The sequence below is a fragment of the Cryptotermes secundus genome, unplaced genomic scaffold (assembly GCF_002891405.2).
Source record: "Cryptotermes secundus unplaced genomic scaffold, Csec_1.0 scaffold111, whole genome shotgun sequence".
Taxonomy (NCBI): Eukaryota; Metazoa; Arthropoda; class Insecta; order Blattodea; family Kalotermitidae; genus Cryptotermes; species Cryptotermes secundus.
In genome coordinates, this window is record NW_019733319.1 from 993,933 (window position 1) to 1,011,754 (window position 17,822).

General features: G+C 38.4%; 1 protein-coding gene across 4 annotated transcripts in view; it reads left to right on the forward strand.

Moving 5' to 3' along the window:
- The window catches only part of LOC111867902 (kinesin-like protein KIF12), a 153,945-nt gene extending 137,655 nt beyond the window's left edge, over window positions 1–16,290 (forward strand). For 2 of the 4 annotated variants that reach the window (XM_033752849.1, XM_023858117.2), the window contains 9 exons: window positions 132–236; window positions 1,183–1,333; window positions 5,784–6,006; window positions 8,003–8,180; window positions 9,252–9,346; window positions 9,825–9,968; window positions 10,906–11,039; window positions 11,400–11,687; window positions 15,805–16,290. In XM_033752849.1, coding sequence (XP_033608740.1) covers window positions 132–236; window positions 1,183–1,333; window positions 5,784–6,006; window positions 8,003–8,180; window positions 9,252–9,346; window positions 9,825–9,968; window positions 10,906–11,039; window positions 11,400–11,587 — 1,218 coding nt within the window. In that variant the 3' untranslated portion in view covers window positions 11,588–11,687; window positions 15,805–16,290. The remainder of the gene's footprint in view (window positions 1–131; window positions 237–1,182; window positions 1,334–5,783; window positions 6,007–8,002; window positions 8,181–9,251; window positions 9,347–9,824; window positions 9,969–10,905; window positions 11,040–11,399; window positions 11,688–15,804) is intronic. The other 2 variants (XM_023858119.2, XM_023858120.2) reach the window with 2 other exon arrangements.
- Window positions 16,291–17,822: the final 1,532 nt, after the last annotated feature.

Below are 17,822 nucleotides of genomic sequence, written 5' to 3' on the forward strand. Positions count from 1 at the left end.
ATGATGGCACTATGTTGCCGAAACATGTTGTGAAGTGAGAGGTGAAATTGAGTGCACTACAAGAGGGCCACTGTATACATATAATAGCTTAAAAGTTGTTAAATAAAGGATCTATCAATTATTTTTTTCAGATCGCTTGCATTTCCCCTGCGCGGTCCAATGTTAGCGAGACAATAAACACACTGCGTTACGCAGCCAGGGCGAAGAAGATCAGGACCAAGCCAATTGTCGTCATGGTAAGTGAATCATACCATTCGGAGCACAGTATTGCAAAGAATTTGAATTCATACTTATTCATTCATTCATTCATCTGTAATCTGTCAAGACGATAGGTCCACAGTCTCTTCCAAAACAGTTCCTCCACTTTATGCGATCTAGAGCTTTCTCCTGCAAATGAAAATATCCTCTTCTGTCCCCAAGGTCATCCAGCATCTTCTTACGTCTTCTTCATACTTATTACGGAGTAAAAAATACTGTCTGGGTATTCCTGCAATAATTCTATATTATTTCTAGTGTTCTAGAGTTACTTCTTTTGTCAATCTTTGATAATTTTGATAATATACTGTATAAAATTCTGTAGCTGATAAATCTTTATTAAATTTAACATCGTTGTTTTCTACTCAGAGTAAGATGTGACATTTCGGAACCATAAAAGAACAGTATGAAGATACACCCCGCATAATTTACAAATGTGCTTTTTGCAATTTTCATACTTCATATTACTTCGCAACAGACTGTTGCGCCTGCTCACGCTGGTTCGCTCGCGGATTTCTTCTTTTTTTCTACCCTAAAAATGAAGGCGATACGTTCCTCCGAAACGTCGGTTAACACAATATCTACACGGCACATCCCAGAAGACTGCTTTCTTCATAGTCACCGCCGTGAAAACCTCAAATCTTACATAAGTAATCTAATGCTTACAGTTCAGTCCAGTCCACTAAATTGCTGCTGGTCCTCGCCAGCACAGTGAATCTTGGTCCCGAGTCTCACGGAACTCGTGGCAATATTGTGACATGTTGCGCCAAGCCGAGCCCCCCCCNAGCCTAACGGTGCATCCCCGTTCCTTTGCTTCGGAGGCTGTTCTTGCAGCATCTTCTTTCGTTACATCCGACGGCTGTCCGACTGCTATGGAACCTACCATTCTTAAGACTATTTAATTCAGAGTGACCTTTCAACTTGTAGGATCCACGAGAGGCCCTGATACTGAGTCTGAAGAGGGAGGTAAACGCTCTGCAGAGCGAGAATGACCACCTGCGATCAGCCATCAACTTCGCCCAGGACAAACCTCCGGGAACTGCCAGCTCGGACCCAGGAGCCAACTCATTCATGCAGGGTGAGCCAACAAATGATCCCCAGAAAGATTTGACAAACATTTCACTTTATTGGTTTCATTTTGCGTGCTTTAGTGTAACCATGTCTTCTCCAATTTTTAAACAGAAGTGGTAACATGCGCTCCAGCAGAGTACATATAATTTCAAGACGTGTAGTTTTATTGCGAATAAAGATCTATTATTGGGAATCAGAGCACTGATATTTCAGTGCATACCCGCCTCTGCGGTCTAGTGGTCAGAGTTTATGGCTACAGATCCAGAGGCCCCGGGTTCGATTCCCGGCGCTACCAGATTTTCTGAGAAGTAATGGGTCTGGAACGGGGTTCTCTCAACCTTATGAGAATAATTGAGGAGCTATTTCAAAGAAACAGCGGCTCCGGTCTAGAAAACCAAGATTAACGGCCGTGGGGATCTGTTGCGCTGACCACGCGACACCCTCTATCCGCAAAAGTTGGCACTAACTTCGCCGACAAGCGGCTATCGCTCGGTCAGTATAGTTCGCTTGCGGACTAACGGAGTTTGTCTTTGTTTGTTTATGGGCCAGAAATTAATTTTCAATATATTTCTCTAAGTAAATATTATATACAGGGTGTCCCAGGAGGAATGTGCCAAACTTCGGGAGGGTGTTCCTTATGTTAAAGTATGCCGATATAACCCAAAACACCTATGTCCAAAGTTGAACGGTTACGGAGATAATGGCCCGAGAAGTGTCAAACTTTGACCGGGGTTACACACTTGTTGATTACAAAATACATATTAAAACTGGCAGGAATATGTGGATTCTGTAATGTTAATAATGTACGTAACATCAAACCAACTTGTGAGTGACGGAAAGCCATAAAATTGAAGTACAAAATACTCGCTCGCCATGTCATAATTGTCCTTAGGTTTCCAAGCAGTATACATAACACATGACTGGCGAGCGATGACGTAACGTGCTGACTGCGCGTTCTGGTATGAGCCAACTACATAAGCACGGCTAGGAAGTATCATCGCACTCAAGGACAAACATAGATAAGGGCTCTCAGCTGAGAGGTACAGCGAGGTACAGTGCTTGGACCTGCCAGAAGACCACACTTTTCTTGGGCCATTATCTCCGTAACCGTATAGAAATATTTCATGGAAGGGCTGCAAATTGAGGTTCTAAGGCCGGTGACAATGAGCAATACTGTTTTCTGCGCAGTGGCTCCTTGCAAAAGTTGGAGAAAACTTGTTACCTCCATATTTATAGTAGATGAATGTAGCGCGTTCCTCTGATACATAGGTAAACATATACCAGTCTACAAGGCGTCACAGACCAGAAGAAAGGATTTCTCATTCTTGAAATTTGTAGAGTTATATCTTATGTCGTAAAGCCGGATACCAATCTCATGTACGATTAATCTTTGGGGTGGAAGTGTCGAAATTCAGTTAGAAAATCGTGTAAAGTAGAGGTTATATCGATCCGACAAACACTTGCATTTATTTGCCCCATACGTTTTAATTCACATCTCCTGTGTCAATTCTTTTGTCAAAATCCTTTAAGCACTTTAGAAAATTAAACAGGTGTAAGGACATAATTGACATCTCCATTATGCCTTTTCATAAATTATTTATCTCTTGGTGTGGAGGACGATTGTCCTTCACGATAAGAACATTAATTACTCTTCTTATATATACTTCAACGCATGGGAAAAATAGAACCTTCAGCAAAGCTGGGTGGAAGATGGTGCGATTAATTTAAAGAAAATATTTGGCAATTCCACTCACAATCCAGTCATTAGAAGATTTCGCAAATCATCGACTGAAATTATACAAAGCTGTGCACGTTACCGTATAGGCATATATGCTGATTTCCCACTTAGGATTGCCCCTTATTCACGCGACATGCCCCTACTTACCTTCCCTCCTCGCCTCGCTCCGACTCGTTTGGTGGCGGGTTCTTTTGCGGTGGAGGAGACTGAAATTCTAACAAAAATATAAGTGTACATCGTTGTGCTCTGTGTGAAACCTTTTGCGATTTCATTGGCATTAAGGGAGAGCATGATTATTATATTAATACACATAGAAAAATTGTGTATATGTCGATTACGTAAGAAGGCTGACACTTAGAAAGTGCTGTAGATATGAGAACTCATTCTTTTCTCTCTAGTTGCGAATAACCATGTTGTTGAAGTGCCTCTAAGCACCACTGTTTGAAACGTTCAAAATAAAAGTGTTAAAAGCAGTAAAAATAACTAAGCTGACTAATTCCAAGGAGCTGAGCCCTTCCTGAGACGCTGCCAGTTGTGCAGTTACTCAAGAATTTCCAATATTTTATGGAACCTGAAGGTTCATTACCGTATTCACAAGAGCCATCCACTGGTCCCTATTCTGAGCCAGATGAATCCAGTCGGTACCACTCCTTTCTCTCTCACTCTCTCTCTCTCTCTAAGATCCACTTTTTTTTTATTGCTAGTGGGGCGGGACTAGTCCCTTGTACTGCGGCCACTTCTGGCCTATTGTACCAGCCCCAACTGATAGGTGAGAGTCATTGTGGAGCAATTGGTGGAATGAAAATTGGCAGGGGAAACCGAAGTACTCGGAGAAAACCTGCCCCAGCGCCACTTTGTCCACCACAAATCCCACTTGACCAGACCCGGGCCGCCGCGGTGGGAAGCCAACGACTAACCGCTTGAGCTATGGCGCGGCCCAAGATCCATCTTACTAGTATCCACCCATCTACATCTAGGTCTTCCTAATGGTCTCTTTCCTTTTGGATTTCCCATCAGAATCCTATAAGCATTTCTCTTCGCTCCTATTCGTGCTGCATGCCTTACCTATCTCATCCTCCATGACTTGATCATTCGAATTACACTCGACAAAGAGTAGAGTCATGAAGCTCCTATGTTCCTCCCTTAATGTCAGAGACCAAGTGTCATACCCAGAAGTTAAAATAACTGTTCACATATTACAAATTTTCTGTAATAATGTGCTCTATTTCGTGGTGAAAGTCTCTAAGTCATAAACGTGTATATTAGCATGAAGGAGCAACCCTTATCTTAGCCCCAAAAGAAGACTCAATATCTTCACAGGTAAAGGGATATGTCAGTTGCACCAGTGGGTGAAGGTTAGAAATAGAGCTCTTAGGTTAGCCATTCATTTCTTTTTCTTACAGTTTCATGTCTCTCGTTCGTTTTATATTGACGTGCTAATCACTTCGTTTGATTTTCATATAGTATTACGGAGCTTGATATCGTGTATGGGGGAGGAAGATAGGGGTGGGAGGTTAAAAGTAAGATAAATCTTAGAGTAAAGAGAATGTGGTGTAGACTGAATTGATCTGGCTCAGGATAGGGACCAGTGGAGGGCTCTTATGATCACGGTAATAAACCTTCGAGTTCCATAAAATTTTGGTAAATTGTTGAATAGCTGAGAGGAGGGCTGAGCTCCATGGAGTCAGTTAATTATGAAGTCTGACGAAAATGTAGTCAGATTTCCTTATAACTGACTCTCTAGAGGAATATGTGACAGACAAAAGCAAGCCGATGACAAGGCTAAAGCAAACTGATAGAAGATTCGTAGGATCTGGGTAAAAAGAGATGGTGCTTACAAAATTCATATGCAAGGAGGGTCATAGTGGCTTCACTGACTCCTGCCTCCTGGATGTGTAGCTAACGGCGGTCGACCTGCTTTTTCTTACACACACACATACATTTAACCAACTGTAATGCCGCCCCCTTTGGAAAATAAAGAAAAAAGACACATTTGTGCTGTTGATGTTCATTCTACATATCCACCGTTCATTTTTATGAATTCTGAAATCAGTGGGATAGGCAAGGAGCCCGATTCTGAACGTGAAACATGTACTTTCATAATCACTGCTCACCCTGTTTCCGTCTAGTCTAGATACTGAGAGGTCACCCTCTGGTTAGTTCCTATTGACACTAGATCTTCCATAATTTCCCTTAAACAAGTTTCTTTTGAACTTTGATTCTCTGGTAATCGCCGTTAAGTAGGTGTTTGTTAAACCTGAATCTAATATTACACAGCCCATCTCGGGTGAATTTAGACTTAACTCCAATCATAACTTTGGTGTAAATATTTCGAATTCCTCATGTCTACTGGCTCTACAACCCTGGATGGGTCTTGGAAACCTCCATGGTTTAGTAACAGTCATTCTTCTGGGGTAGGTTCATTATCCCCACGCCTAGGTCCACAACCTAGAGAGCCAGGAACTACACTAAGTCTGGTCTCTACTCTTTGACCTCCCTGTCATGGATGGTTTTACCAGGAGCTAAAGTTCCCGCCAGCTTACCTCAACGGGTCACTGAGGCGCGCAAACCTTCTCTCAAGGATAAGGGGGTAGTCCTCGAGAAGGAAATAATTTGAATTATCAGACAATAAAAGACAATGTGTATACTTTAATGGATTAGGTCTACTTGTCAGAGAGGATGGAGAAACCTGAAGTCTGTCTTTGAATTCGTGGAGTAGGTCGCCTCGTTCTGAAGACACCTCCCACTGTCGACTTGGAGAAACTGGCCGAGATGGAGGGCCAGGAGCTATCGGAACTGGTGAGGCACTACATGACGGAGAATGAGGCACTTCGTAAAGAGAATGCAGAGCTGTTCACAACGAGGGAGCTTGTCCTCCGTGACCAGGAGCTTGTGTGCAGAGAAAACGAGCGGCTCCTCAAGAAGCTGGAAGACGTGAACTCGTAAGTTTTAGCATTGCTGAGTCTGTGATACCATGGGGTACAAATAAATATTAAGTTACAGACTATTAGTATGAACACTGGCGCAGGGTAGATACCCCCCAAAACAAATTCCGTGAGTTTAGTCCGCAAGCGTACTATACCGACCGAGCGACCTCCTCTTGTCGGCGAAGTTAGTGCCAACTTTTGCGGATAGAGGGTGTCACATGGTCAGCGCAACGAATCCTCACAGCCGTTAATTTCGGTTTTCTAGACTGGAACCTCTATTTCCTTCAAATAGGTCCTCAATTATCCTCATAAGGTTGAGAGGACCCCATTCCAGACCCACTACATCTCAGAAAAAAACTGGTAGCACCGGGAATCGAAGCTGTACCTCTGGATCTGTAGCCAGGAACTCTGATCACTAAAGATACCCGCCACTCTCTATAAATTAAAAAGAAATTGAAAATTGGAAGAAAATATGCCACACATTTATACAAAAAATTGAAATTATTTTTAAATGGGGTAATATTCATTTTAATGTAGAGACCTACAACTTTAGTGTGATTCTTAATCTGATTAAACATAAGTAAGTAAGGAAATTTTCTCGCTCTCCTGTTAGAAGAGTCCTGAATGTTTCCACGAAAATTAGCCCAGTATTTCTCATACATGTCCATGTAGTGCTATAGAGGTATGCAAGTACTGTGCAGTGCCTCACTGCATGCCAGATCATTCATTGTTCTAGAATTGTAATATATATATATATATATTTGACAAATATTAAGGCAACAATAACTTAACAAATATACTGCAACATTTGCTAATGAGATAAAAACAGGGTTAAGCGGTCTCCATGGTACTACTTCACTTTTTGAATTGCTGTTATGTGTGGCTAAATTTGGATTAAAAATGCTGCAGCATACTAGTTCAGAAACTGTGTTAGGGTTTCTTTCCACATATATCACTATTTTTGTTGTTATGAAAAGCCGTCACAAACGTGGTGCCAGTTATTGAGAACATTGAACTCAGAATACCAAGGAAATAAACTTTATCATTACTTGGTTCCATGTGTCCATATATCATCGTTGTCCTTATCATCATAATCATAGAGTGAACATGAGTTCTTAACATACCTGCTTTGTATTTGGAAGGTCTCAGATTCATTCCTGGTCCAGAGGCCAGCCATCCTGACTACCCAACATTTTTGTGGTTTTCCTCAAATTCTTCATGCAAATAATTGGATTATGAATAAAAAAGGCTACAGCAACCTCTTTTCACATCCTTCCCAATCCATTTTGGCACTTAACCTCCAATTTAATGCTATACTCATAAATTCCATATGAATCTGATTATGGCGTTGCATCAAACAAGACTTAAATAAGAAGATACTTTGTTTACACATAAACACAAACACACACCGTCATATTCTTGTCTCTAAAAATTTGTGGGAACATCCAGTCCAATATCTTATATTCAAATTAGATTAGAAACTTCATGACAGAGAGTCCCTCATGAGGATGTGTAAGGTAAAGATGAGTAGTGGGGGGTGGAGTCCAGTTGGGTCCACTCGGCACGGTGGCCACTCATTGGCCTATTGTACCTGTCCTGGGTGATTATGATAATGGAGAATTTGGTGGAATGAAGATTGGCAGGGGAAACCGAAGTACTCAGAGAAAACCTGCCCCAGCGCCACTTTGTCCACCACAAATCCCACTTGACCAGACCTGGGATCGAACCTGGGCCGACATGGTGGGAAGCCAGCGACTAATCACTTGAGCTATGGCGCGGCCCGAGGTAAAGATGAAACATGCTCTGTTGATACAAGAAATGTTTATAAATGCTTATACATACTGAAAAATTGATTTCTCAGTTGAATGTTTCTGCAAGGTTCCCATAAATAAAATATATTTCTCTCTACCCATTTGTTTTAAATATCCATACCAGCATAATCTCTATAACATAATTGTAATTTAAAATTGGTTCATACTTCTTGATAAAGTTTCATTAATTGGTGTTACAGTGTGTGCTGTCGTTCACCCATCATACCAGCTAGACCAACCTATTCTGCTGAAATGCTGAACATGTCAGGGAATGGAGATCTTGATGCCACAAATGTCTGGGTGAATCCCCTGAATGCAAGCCTTACTAACACTTTAGGTGGCTCCACCAACAGCACACTACCAGGTCCACGCTTCAAAGTGAGTATAAGAACTTGTATACAATTTCAAAGTTCCAATTTCTGTTAAATGATGGCAATAGACTTCTTGTTTTTCTTACCCTCTCTTCTTAAAAGGAACTCGAAAAATGGTATGTTAAAGTAGATCTATGCTCTGTTTATAATAATAAAAGTTCCAGTATTTTGTCGACAAGAAGTGGAACTGTAAAATATTAAAACCACGAAGTTGAATTTCATGTGAAAGTCATCAGAATGGCAGCATTTCAGCAAGAGTTCTTCAGAACTCAAGACAACGCATTCAATCTATGAAATATACTGGGCCTCCAGAAATTGAGAATCTACATCAAAACAAGTATTTTATCCTTCTTTCTGTCTCCATTACTTCCGTACTTTTATTGACAAAATTTTATTATCCATCATTTTACATTGCCACTATGATCATCATTATCATTATCACCATCATTCATTGATGTTTTCTTCCTGTCAATTATCATTTACGAGTATTCACTGCCCTCAGTTTTTATAATGTCAGATTTTTAGTCTGTGGTTAATGAAAAATTGTACGTCTTTGTAGATGAGTAGTAAAGGAATAGATAAAAGTAAGGGTGCCTAAGACCAGGCTTCAATCCCAGGTCAAATCAGATTGGATTTATGGTAGACAAGTAACACTCAGGTCGATATCCTTTGAGTACTTCAGTATCTCCTGCCAATTCTCATTTCACAAACTGCTCCATTCTCATCCATTATCTGGGGCTGGTACTAATGGACTGTGTATCAAATTTACTCTAACTCACACCACCCCATGCAATAAGAAAGGTTTTGTAAGCACATCATGAAAGGGTGTGGAGGTAAAGATCCATATATTCTTACCCCTGACACTATGCACTAGATTAAGGAAAGTAGTTAGTTTCATGCACTAGCCATGTTACCATCAGAGAAAGAATATCTTTACCTCCTGATTAGGAGGTCCTGTGAGCCCACAATTGACTTGGATGTAAGGGTGAAGGGAAAGAATTCCTACCCCAGCCAGGAATCAAATGCCTACTATCTGGCCTTCTTAATATATTTCTCTCATATGCATATAATGTTGCAGCAAGATATACTAGAGGGAAGGAAGTCTGCTAAGCCTCCTCATCGACTTCCTGAGTCCATACAGAAAGAACTAGATAAGAGAAGCATTGGAAACAGGTGAGAAACACAGCACCAAAGTCTGTTCAGTAACTCACAATAATGCACATTGACAGCAATGTTCATTCTTCCTAGCCAGCAGTTCCAAATTCTTGGGCTACAGTCCTATAAGAAGTTTGTCTTCAAAGTAATTTCATTCATTAGAGCACAAGTGGTACTCTGTTTCATTGATTCATCAGTTGTTCTTAAGCATAATATCTGTCTTCACCCAGTCCTAGGTATTTTCAGTGGACAGTTGTTTTTCATAACTTTGTCTTACATTCTTCAGGCATAATACTGTATTTGTCCATACCAGTGTACCCTTAATTTCATCAGATTTGCTTGTAGAGTGTCTTGTTTCAAATCTTATCTAAGTAATCAGATTTCAAACTTTATCCCTTCTTGTTCATTTCTTAATATTTTGTACTCATCTCCAGTGTTCGTAACATGAATTTAATATATGATGCATTCATTTTATATGAAATTCTCTCTGTTATAGCATGATGAACATTGCTGAGTCTTACCGTGAAAAGAGCCATAGACGCCACAATTCATGGGACAATGGCAAGGGAATGCATGGATCTACGGGATCTGCTGACAGTACCTCTTCTGCTCGTAGAAACAAACTCAAGGAACTTGCTGAGTAAGTTCATGCATTGATGCAACTGAACAGTACTCCCCATTGCTACCATCGGATAAAGAACATAGAGGTCAAATGCGAAATTTGAAGTGAGGCATGAGTTAATTATACTCTATTTTAGAAGAGTTTTGAATTGTTCCTTTAATCATAATGACACAGAAGGTTAACAGCTATGGAGCTGAGATGCATTGGTTTATTCAGTGTTCAGAAGAGATCAAGTATATTTCTTATGGGATTTATATATGATTATAATTAGAAACCCAGAAACTTTCTGATAAAGTCCAAAAACCCAATATATCAAGTATTACTTTCATCATGTATTTACAATTAATACCACAGGCAGAAATTCGTATACCATACACTAAACTATTAGCAGGTGGCACACATTTCCAGATGCACCCCCATTCCTAGTCCATTTCTGAAAATAATTTGTTGAGATAAGGTGTGTTCCATCTGTTACAAGAATATTCATTTTTAGATAAATTTTGGGTAACATGGTACAGAACATAATGATGGAGGAACAGACAACAATAAATGTTCAAGCACACAGTTTTTCTTTTAAGGCTTGTCTGTTACTAACTTCATATTTATTCAGTATAATTTCATGTTACTTTACACGCTACATTCTTGGGATGAGATAAATTTTGTAGTGTAGGCAGGTTTCTATTTACTCTACTTTCTGCTTCAGGCAGGTTTTGCTGTTTGACTGAGAGACCTGACAAACAATAGAAGACAAATAGTAATACCGTTCACATGTGTCTTTACCACTTTCATATTCTCCATTAAAACGTTATATTTTATTATTTTAATATCTCAGAGGAAATATTCCGATCTATTCTCTGGTTCTGTAACACTTTTATGTTCCCTGGTTTGATCTCTAATTCTTTATCCATTGCTTTATCCAGCATTTTTCATTTATTTCCTTTAAACTCTTGTGCAGCAACCCAAATCAAGATGGCAACTCACGTGTACCTCAAAGGACATCATCTACTCCTATTGGAAGTGTAACCACAGAATCTCCATTGCCTGAAGTTAGCTTACAGAGAAGGCCAGCTTCAATATCACGGACCACAGGTGCTGACACTCATGGCGTAATCACATCCTCAGTATTACCTGACAGGAAAATGTTTTCTGGACAAGCAATTCGTAACACTGTATCTTCAGTTGTCAATCACAACAGTCCATCTCGGTTGGCACTAAAAAGGCCTGTGAATTACTCATCAGTGTTTGAATCTTTTGATAGCAATATATCTTTGCCTGATAATGAAGGCCCTGCACTTTCCCAAGACCATGAGGAAACTGGGGATCATTCCTCACCTACAGCTTCTTCTTCAGAAGTCACAAATGGAATAAGAAGTGATAGTAAGAGGCGTATCGTTCAAAGCCTGAGTGCTGATTCTGCTCTGTTACCAATCCGAAGTGGTCCTTTTCCAGATAATGAGATACCGGATTCTTCTCCTGGAAGTCTCCATCATAGCCCTCATTTGACTAGAAAAAAGGACAGTACTGACCAGCTCAAAACAGCAAACCCTCTTGGCACTCAGAGTCCTATTCACCAAACAGAGAGACCAAAGAAAGATCCATTTGGAAGTCTGGTCTCACTGCATGATGGCTCCGAGTAACATTTTAATACTTTCCCACTGTTGAAAAGCTTTCAACTTTAAGGAAGACATCTGCTTCTACAATGCAACAAAAAGCTGAAACTCACTTGTCTCTGAGAGGGTGAGATATTTCTCTGCATGTAAAAACAGTCGTATGTAGTCACACATCAACATCACATAAATAAGCTTTATGTTGAATCACAGATGTCGATGTTCCTGTCTGTCAATGTTTCATTCTTCATCATATGTTCATTGAACTTTGTCACATGTAGCTTTACTTCTTGTTAATATAAGATGTATAAGAGGAAGATGATGCAACAATGGAGGATATGAAAACCAAGCAAATTAGTTTGAAGTCCAAAACAAGCCAAAAGAAGTAAATTAGTTTAGCTGTGAAAGAAAAGGTAAAGCTATCCCTGCAGGCCATGGAGGCCCATAGGATTGTGAGATGTTAAGGCTACTATTTTTTTAGACCATTGGCTCACAGATGGTGGTAAAGTTGTCGGCCTTATGTACCGGTTGCCCTTTACTCCCAGGAAGATTCCTGGTATTCATTTCTGTTAGAGGCTGAGTTGATGTCCAGGGCCAGAAATTGGAAGGATTAGGTGAATTGAAAATTGAATGGTCTCATTGGGAATCAAACCTATGACGTTTGAGCTTTTAGCATAGTGCCACAAAAAACTACATTACCGTGTACCCCAGTTTAGCAGTAGCACTCCAGATTTTTATTGGGAAGGTGTTCAGTTCAAATCATGGCTACTTTCTTTGTGGTTTTTCAAAGCCCCTCCCTTAAAATGACAGGGTAATACCATGATTATGACATGGCTGCTTCCTTCCAGATCATTTCCAGTTCGTCTTTCACTAAATCTCTGTAGGCTACATACTGACAGCATAGTAAAATAAAATAAAACAAAAAAGATCTGAAATATTCTATAGCTAGATGTACCCAGCACAATATATGCCATTTTAATAGCTTTTAAAAGTTATTAGTTAAATATTGAGACATTTTATTTATTGATTAATACATTTAATTTCTTTCAATTCAGGTATGGTTATATGACTCAGCAAATGGGTTAACTTGTCACAGAATCAAGTCCAGTCATTCCATTAGTTTATTTATTTATTATATAGATACTTCAAGTAATCCATACAGGTGATAACAAGTCACCACAGATATAGAAGTAGTCCATTATTAAAAATGAGCAGAATAGTAAGTTATAACACACAACCTTGTCAATAAATAACACTATGTAATCAAGGACACTATTTGTAACTATCACAACAATATTTCATATAATATACTAAAACATACTAACACATAATAATATACAAAGGAATAACACAGCTATAAATAGGTAATATAAAGAACAATTACACTATGTATGATCCATCATTATGCTGACCATTCAAGGTATTCCTTTAAGAAAAAGTTTTTAGTAACTAATTTGAATTTTTTGACATCATATAACAGTTCCCTTATGTCACGCGGTAAATGATTGAAAATTTCTATACCCATATAACAGGCACCCTTTTTGCATTTGGTCAAATTTACCGATGGTATGTGTAAATTAGTACTTTGTGATGTATTTATAGTATTATTTCATTATTAATTACAAATTGGTGTATATTTTTTACTACCAATAGCCATAAAGAAAACATACATTCCTTGTCTGAATGGTTTTCAGGTCATTTCATTCTTGCTTCAGCAGAATTGAAAATTTAAAGTTGTCCATATCTTGGCCGATTTGCCTCAGTTAGGAATAGCAGCGAAATCAAATGGTAAATCTGGCTGTATATCCCAGAATAGTATGGCACATTTCCAGGTGGTGATTTTATATCTTCAACCATTGATGCAAATGCCATTGCTGAGTTCTAGTTTCACATATGTTCTCTGTAGTTATTTTCTTTGTCGACTAGGGAGACCAAGATGTAGGTAGGTGGACACTTATTAAAATGGATCTTAGAGAGATAGGATGGGATAGTATGGAAAGGATCAATCTGGCTCAGGATAGGGACCAGTGGAGGGCTCTTGTGAACACAGTACTGAACCTTTTGGTTCCATAAAATGCTGGGAAGTTCTTTACTAGCTGCACAACTGGTGGCTTCCCAAGAAGGGCTCAGCTCAATGAGTGAGTGAGAGCTATTTTCTTTGTATGTATCCCCTGCAAGCAGCTCTCATAATAGAGCTGTCACATGGTGCTTCCATTGGCATTTCCATGAACTTGTTCCTGCTGGTGAGGAGGATAAACATACTAAGCCTTTTATATACACAGATGCTGAACAAATCTGATGTACCATTTTCTTAGTACTGTTCATCTGTTACAGATTCTCCCTTATGTAGGCTACATCACAGGAATACGAAACTATAAACAGCTACTTAGTAGGGGTGTAATGAAAGGGTAACTCTTGTCATATTTTGTATAGTAGCCACTTAAAATTGGTCTCTGACATTAAGGGAGGAACATAAATTGATGGTGTTTGAGAACAGGGTGTTGAGGAGAATGTTTGGACTGACGAGCGATGAAGTGACACGAGGTTTGAGAAAACTGCATAATGAAGAGCTTCATAACTTGTACTCTTCTCCAAGTATAATTAGAATGATCAAGTCAAGGAGGATGAGGTGGGCAGGGCATGTAGCACGAATGGGGTAGATGAGGAATGTGTATAGGATATTGGTGGGAAAGCCAGAAGGAAAGAGACCACTGGGAAGACCAAGGCATAGGTGGGTGGACAATATTAAAATGGATCTTATAGAGATAGGATGGGATGGGATGGTATTGATTGGATTGATCTGGCTCAGGATAGAGACCAGTTGAGGGCTCTTGTGAACATGGTAATGAACCTTCGGGTTCCATAAAATGCTGGGAAATTGAGTAGCTGCAGAATTGGTGGCTCTTTTAGAAGGGCTCAGCTCCATGAGTAAGTAAGTGAGCCACTTAAAATATCTGCTTTACAATGTAAAGTAATTTGAGAATCCTACTTCAGCAATGTTAACACTTAAGTTCTGTTTCTTTTTTACCACTTTCATTTTCTTCAGTGTCAGTACTGATTTTTTTATAAAAAAATTTAATGCAAAATTTCAGTAGAGCATTCCAAAAAAAATAGCTATTTAAGAGTATGTTTTTTTAATTGAATTTACACATAGCTGTTGAGAGTGCTGAGAAAAACCAGATGTTAGGAATTGGTGTCCCCTAAACATAAGACCTGCAATGGATGTTTGGTCTGAAGCTCAGATATAACAGAACTCTTCTAACATTGTTGCATTATTTTGCTCTCTTGTAGAGAATTGTTCCTTGTAGTTCTTATATGTGCGCACACCCACATTATTCAAATCAACAGTGTGTCATCTCTTGCCTGTTAGTTTAGGTCAGTTTATAAGAAAATTATATGGAATGATTTATTCTTATGCATTTCTTATTCTTAAGAATGAACAATTAATTTTTGTTATTATGTGTCTTTCTCTCTCACAAAATTGTACATTCAGTAGAAACATACCCACTGGCCAAACATGCAGCAAGAGAAGAGGATATATTCCAGCATGAGCTTATAGTCCAAGGGTCTCTTACACAGACATTAATGTAGAGATGATACCAAAGTATTTCAAAAGAACTTTTAGGTTCCTGATTTTACTGATGAAGTTTGAAATTATTTTGTATCTGTCACTCCCATCATGCTAAAATGTTCAGCAGTTCTTTCCAGCTTGATACCAAACAGCTGTTCTGATTTCATAGAAAATTTAGACTAACTTTAACATTTGTTTGACTGGTAGAAATTAAATTTGAGGGTGAAGCATGTTGATATATTTTGATGCTTTGTCACTACATAGGCCCATGCCCAAATAAGCGTTATACTTAACTCTAGAAGTTTGCCAAACATGTTTAATTTTATTGATAAATGAAATTTCATTGAAAGCTTGTTGAGGTAATAATATAAACTGAAAAAGTGTATTAATAAAAACATGTCTGTTTCACAGGATTGGAGCTGGAAAAACATAACTTGGATGTCATAAATGTGAAAAATCCTAATCACAATCCATTTTCTCCAACAGCAGTTCCCTTCTAATTATAGCAATTTAAATAACAGCTGCTACAGCAACCAGAAACATTTTCTCTGTATCTACCATGAAAATATTGAACCAGTTTTTGACATAATATTCTGTAACAAAAACTTATGCATAATTAGTATAAAGTAATACTGTGGATAGACTTTTACTGACATTATGTAATGCTTTCTTTCAGGTCTTACAGATGAAGAGCAGACACACATCAGAGGTCTAGTGGCAGCATGAGTGTGATATTAAAAGGGCTTTTAAAAAAATGATAATTTTAAGATAAGACTCATATACACCGGTTATTTTTCCCCTTTATTGTTTATGAGAATATGAATAGTTTATCTGAATTATTTATAACTAAGGTTTGTTATAACCATCTGTTACAAGTATACTTTTAATGCATGGTTGTGGTTCCACACTGGTTGTGGAGATAATGAATGGGTGAACTGATTCTATAAATCGTATATAGGTCATTAGTATTTATATTTGGACTACATTATTCATATGTTTTGTTGATTTTTTTCTGGTAGGTCTCTAGCAGTATGTTGCTGTGGTATTTATAATGCTCTTTATTTACTAGTTTCTCAAAATATTCAAGTTTATATATAATTTTAAACATTAACATTAACTATGTGAGATTTGAGGTTTTCACAGTGGTGACTATGAAGAAAGCCGTTTTCTGGGATGTGGCGTCATGTAGAAATTGTATTAACTAACGTTTCGGAGGAACATATCGCCTCCATCTTCAGGGCAGAAGACAAGAAATCCGCGAGCGGACCAGCAGAGCAGGTGCAACAGACTGAGTCCAGTCAAGTAAACACAGCTGTATAAGAGAAGGAGAGAAGGAGTGTGGCTACATAGGGAAATAGTAGAGAGGGGGAGGGGAAGGGTCTGGTGGAATAGCCAGCAGGTAGTGGGCCAGAGTTTTTATAGAGTATGTGTTAGGGGGAGAGAAGGGAAGGTTAAATGGAGGGCATTAACCTTGTAGCTTGAGGGGGGGGCGCATCCCAGAAGACGGCTTTCTTCATTAACATTAACTGTTTTTATTAATTTCTATTATTGTTCTAATGTTATTGATTCTCAAAAAGAACTTAATGCACCTTTTATGACCTTTGTACAACTCCATATGTCATATCCTGAATTATATAATCCTAAATCTAATGTGAAAATCTAATAATTACAAATATTTTTCTATGCTTCCAAGATAAATATTTTACAATTACAATTTTCTGTTTGACATCTACAGTTGGTACAGATCTACAGTAATAAGAATACCTTTTGCACTTACAGACATATGAAACTAGTTTTCTTTACTTTTTTGTACTATCATGTGTATATTATAAGGTTTTGAGACATTGTATCTCAAAAACTGCAACTAAAAAGTCAACATAAGACTATTCTGTGCTGACATCCAATGAAAAAGTTAACCCCTTAATTGTGTAAAAAAATCTGATATCATGCCACAGTGGGAATTATGAAGTGGATACACCAAAAATATATATCGCAAATAAAGTGGATATATGAAGAATATATTTCATGAATGAGCAACATACACAATCACACAAACCTTCATTTCAATAACATCAGTAATACAGTTCGTACAATCAAGTGCGCGCCGCGGCTGCAATTTGCCGNACATTGTATAATTAAGTTCATGTGGCCATATGATCATCATATGCATATCACACACAATAGCAACATGATTATGGTCATGTGACTGAAACGTGACATGATATTAATTACATCATAAACAAAATATATTTTGTGTTTATATTGATCATCTGTGAATTGTGGACTAAAAGGATGCAACATTGAAATATGTACACAGGTTACAATTCCATACAATTTGTAATAGGTAGGATGTGTTTATTATATAGTAACTTGGTTACATTTCTTCAATGGATGATAGTGCAAACAGTTAGGATGAAAGTTTTGAATTTGTTTTTAACAATAGTATATTTTGGGGGGTTATCATAATCCTTCTCACTGAAGATTACAGTGCCCCTGGATGTAATAGTTTCTCTCATAATCAGTCCAATATGCTTGAAAATATTCTTACTAATTTGAATTTTACATGTTTCCATGGTGATACAAAGTGTATTACTAGAGAATGGGCAATGCAGGCTTACTGAAAGATACTGATGAACAGAAGCTTAGGAGCGAAGGAAAGCAAAAATGTTCTGAATCTCTTTAATTAGATCTGAA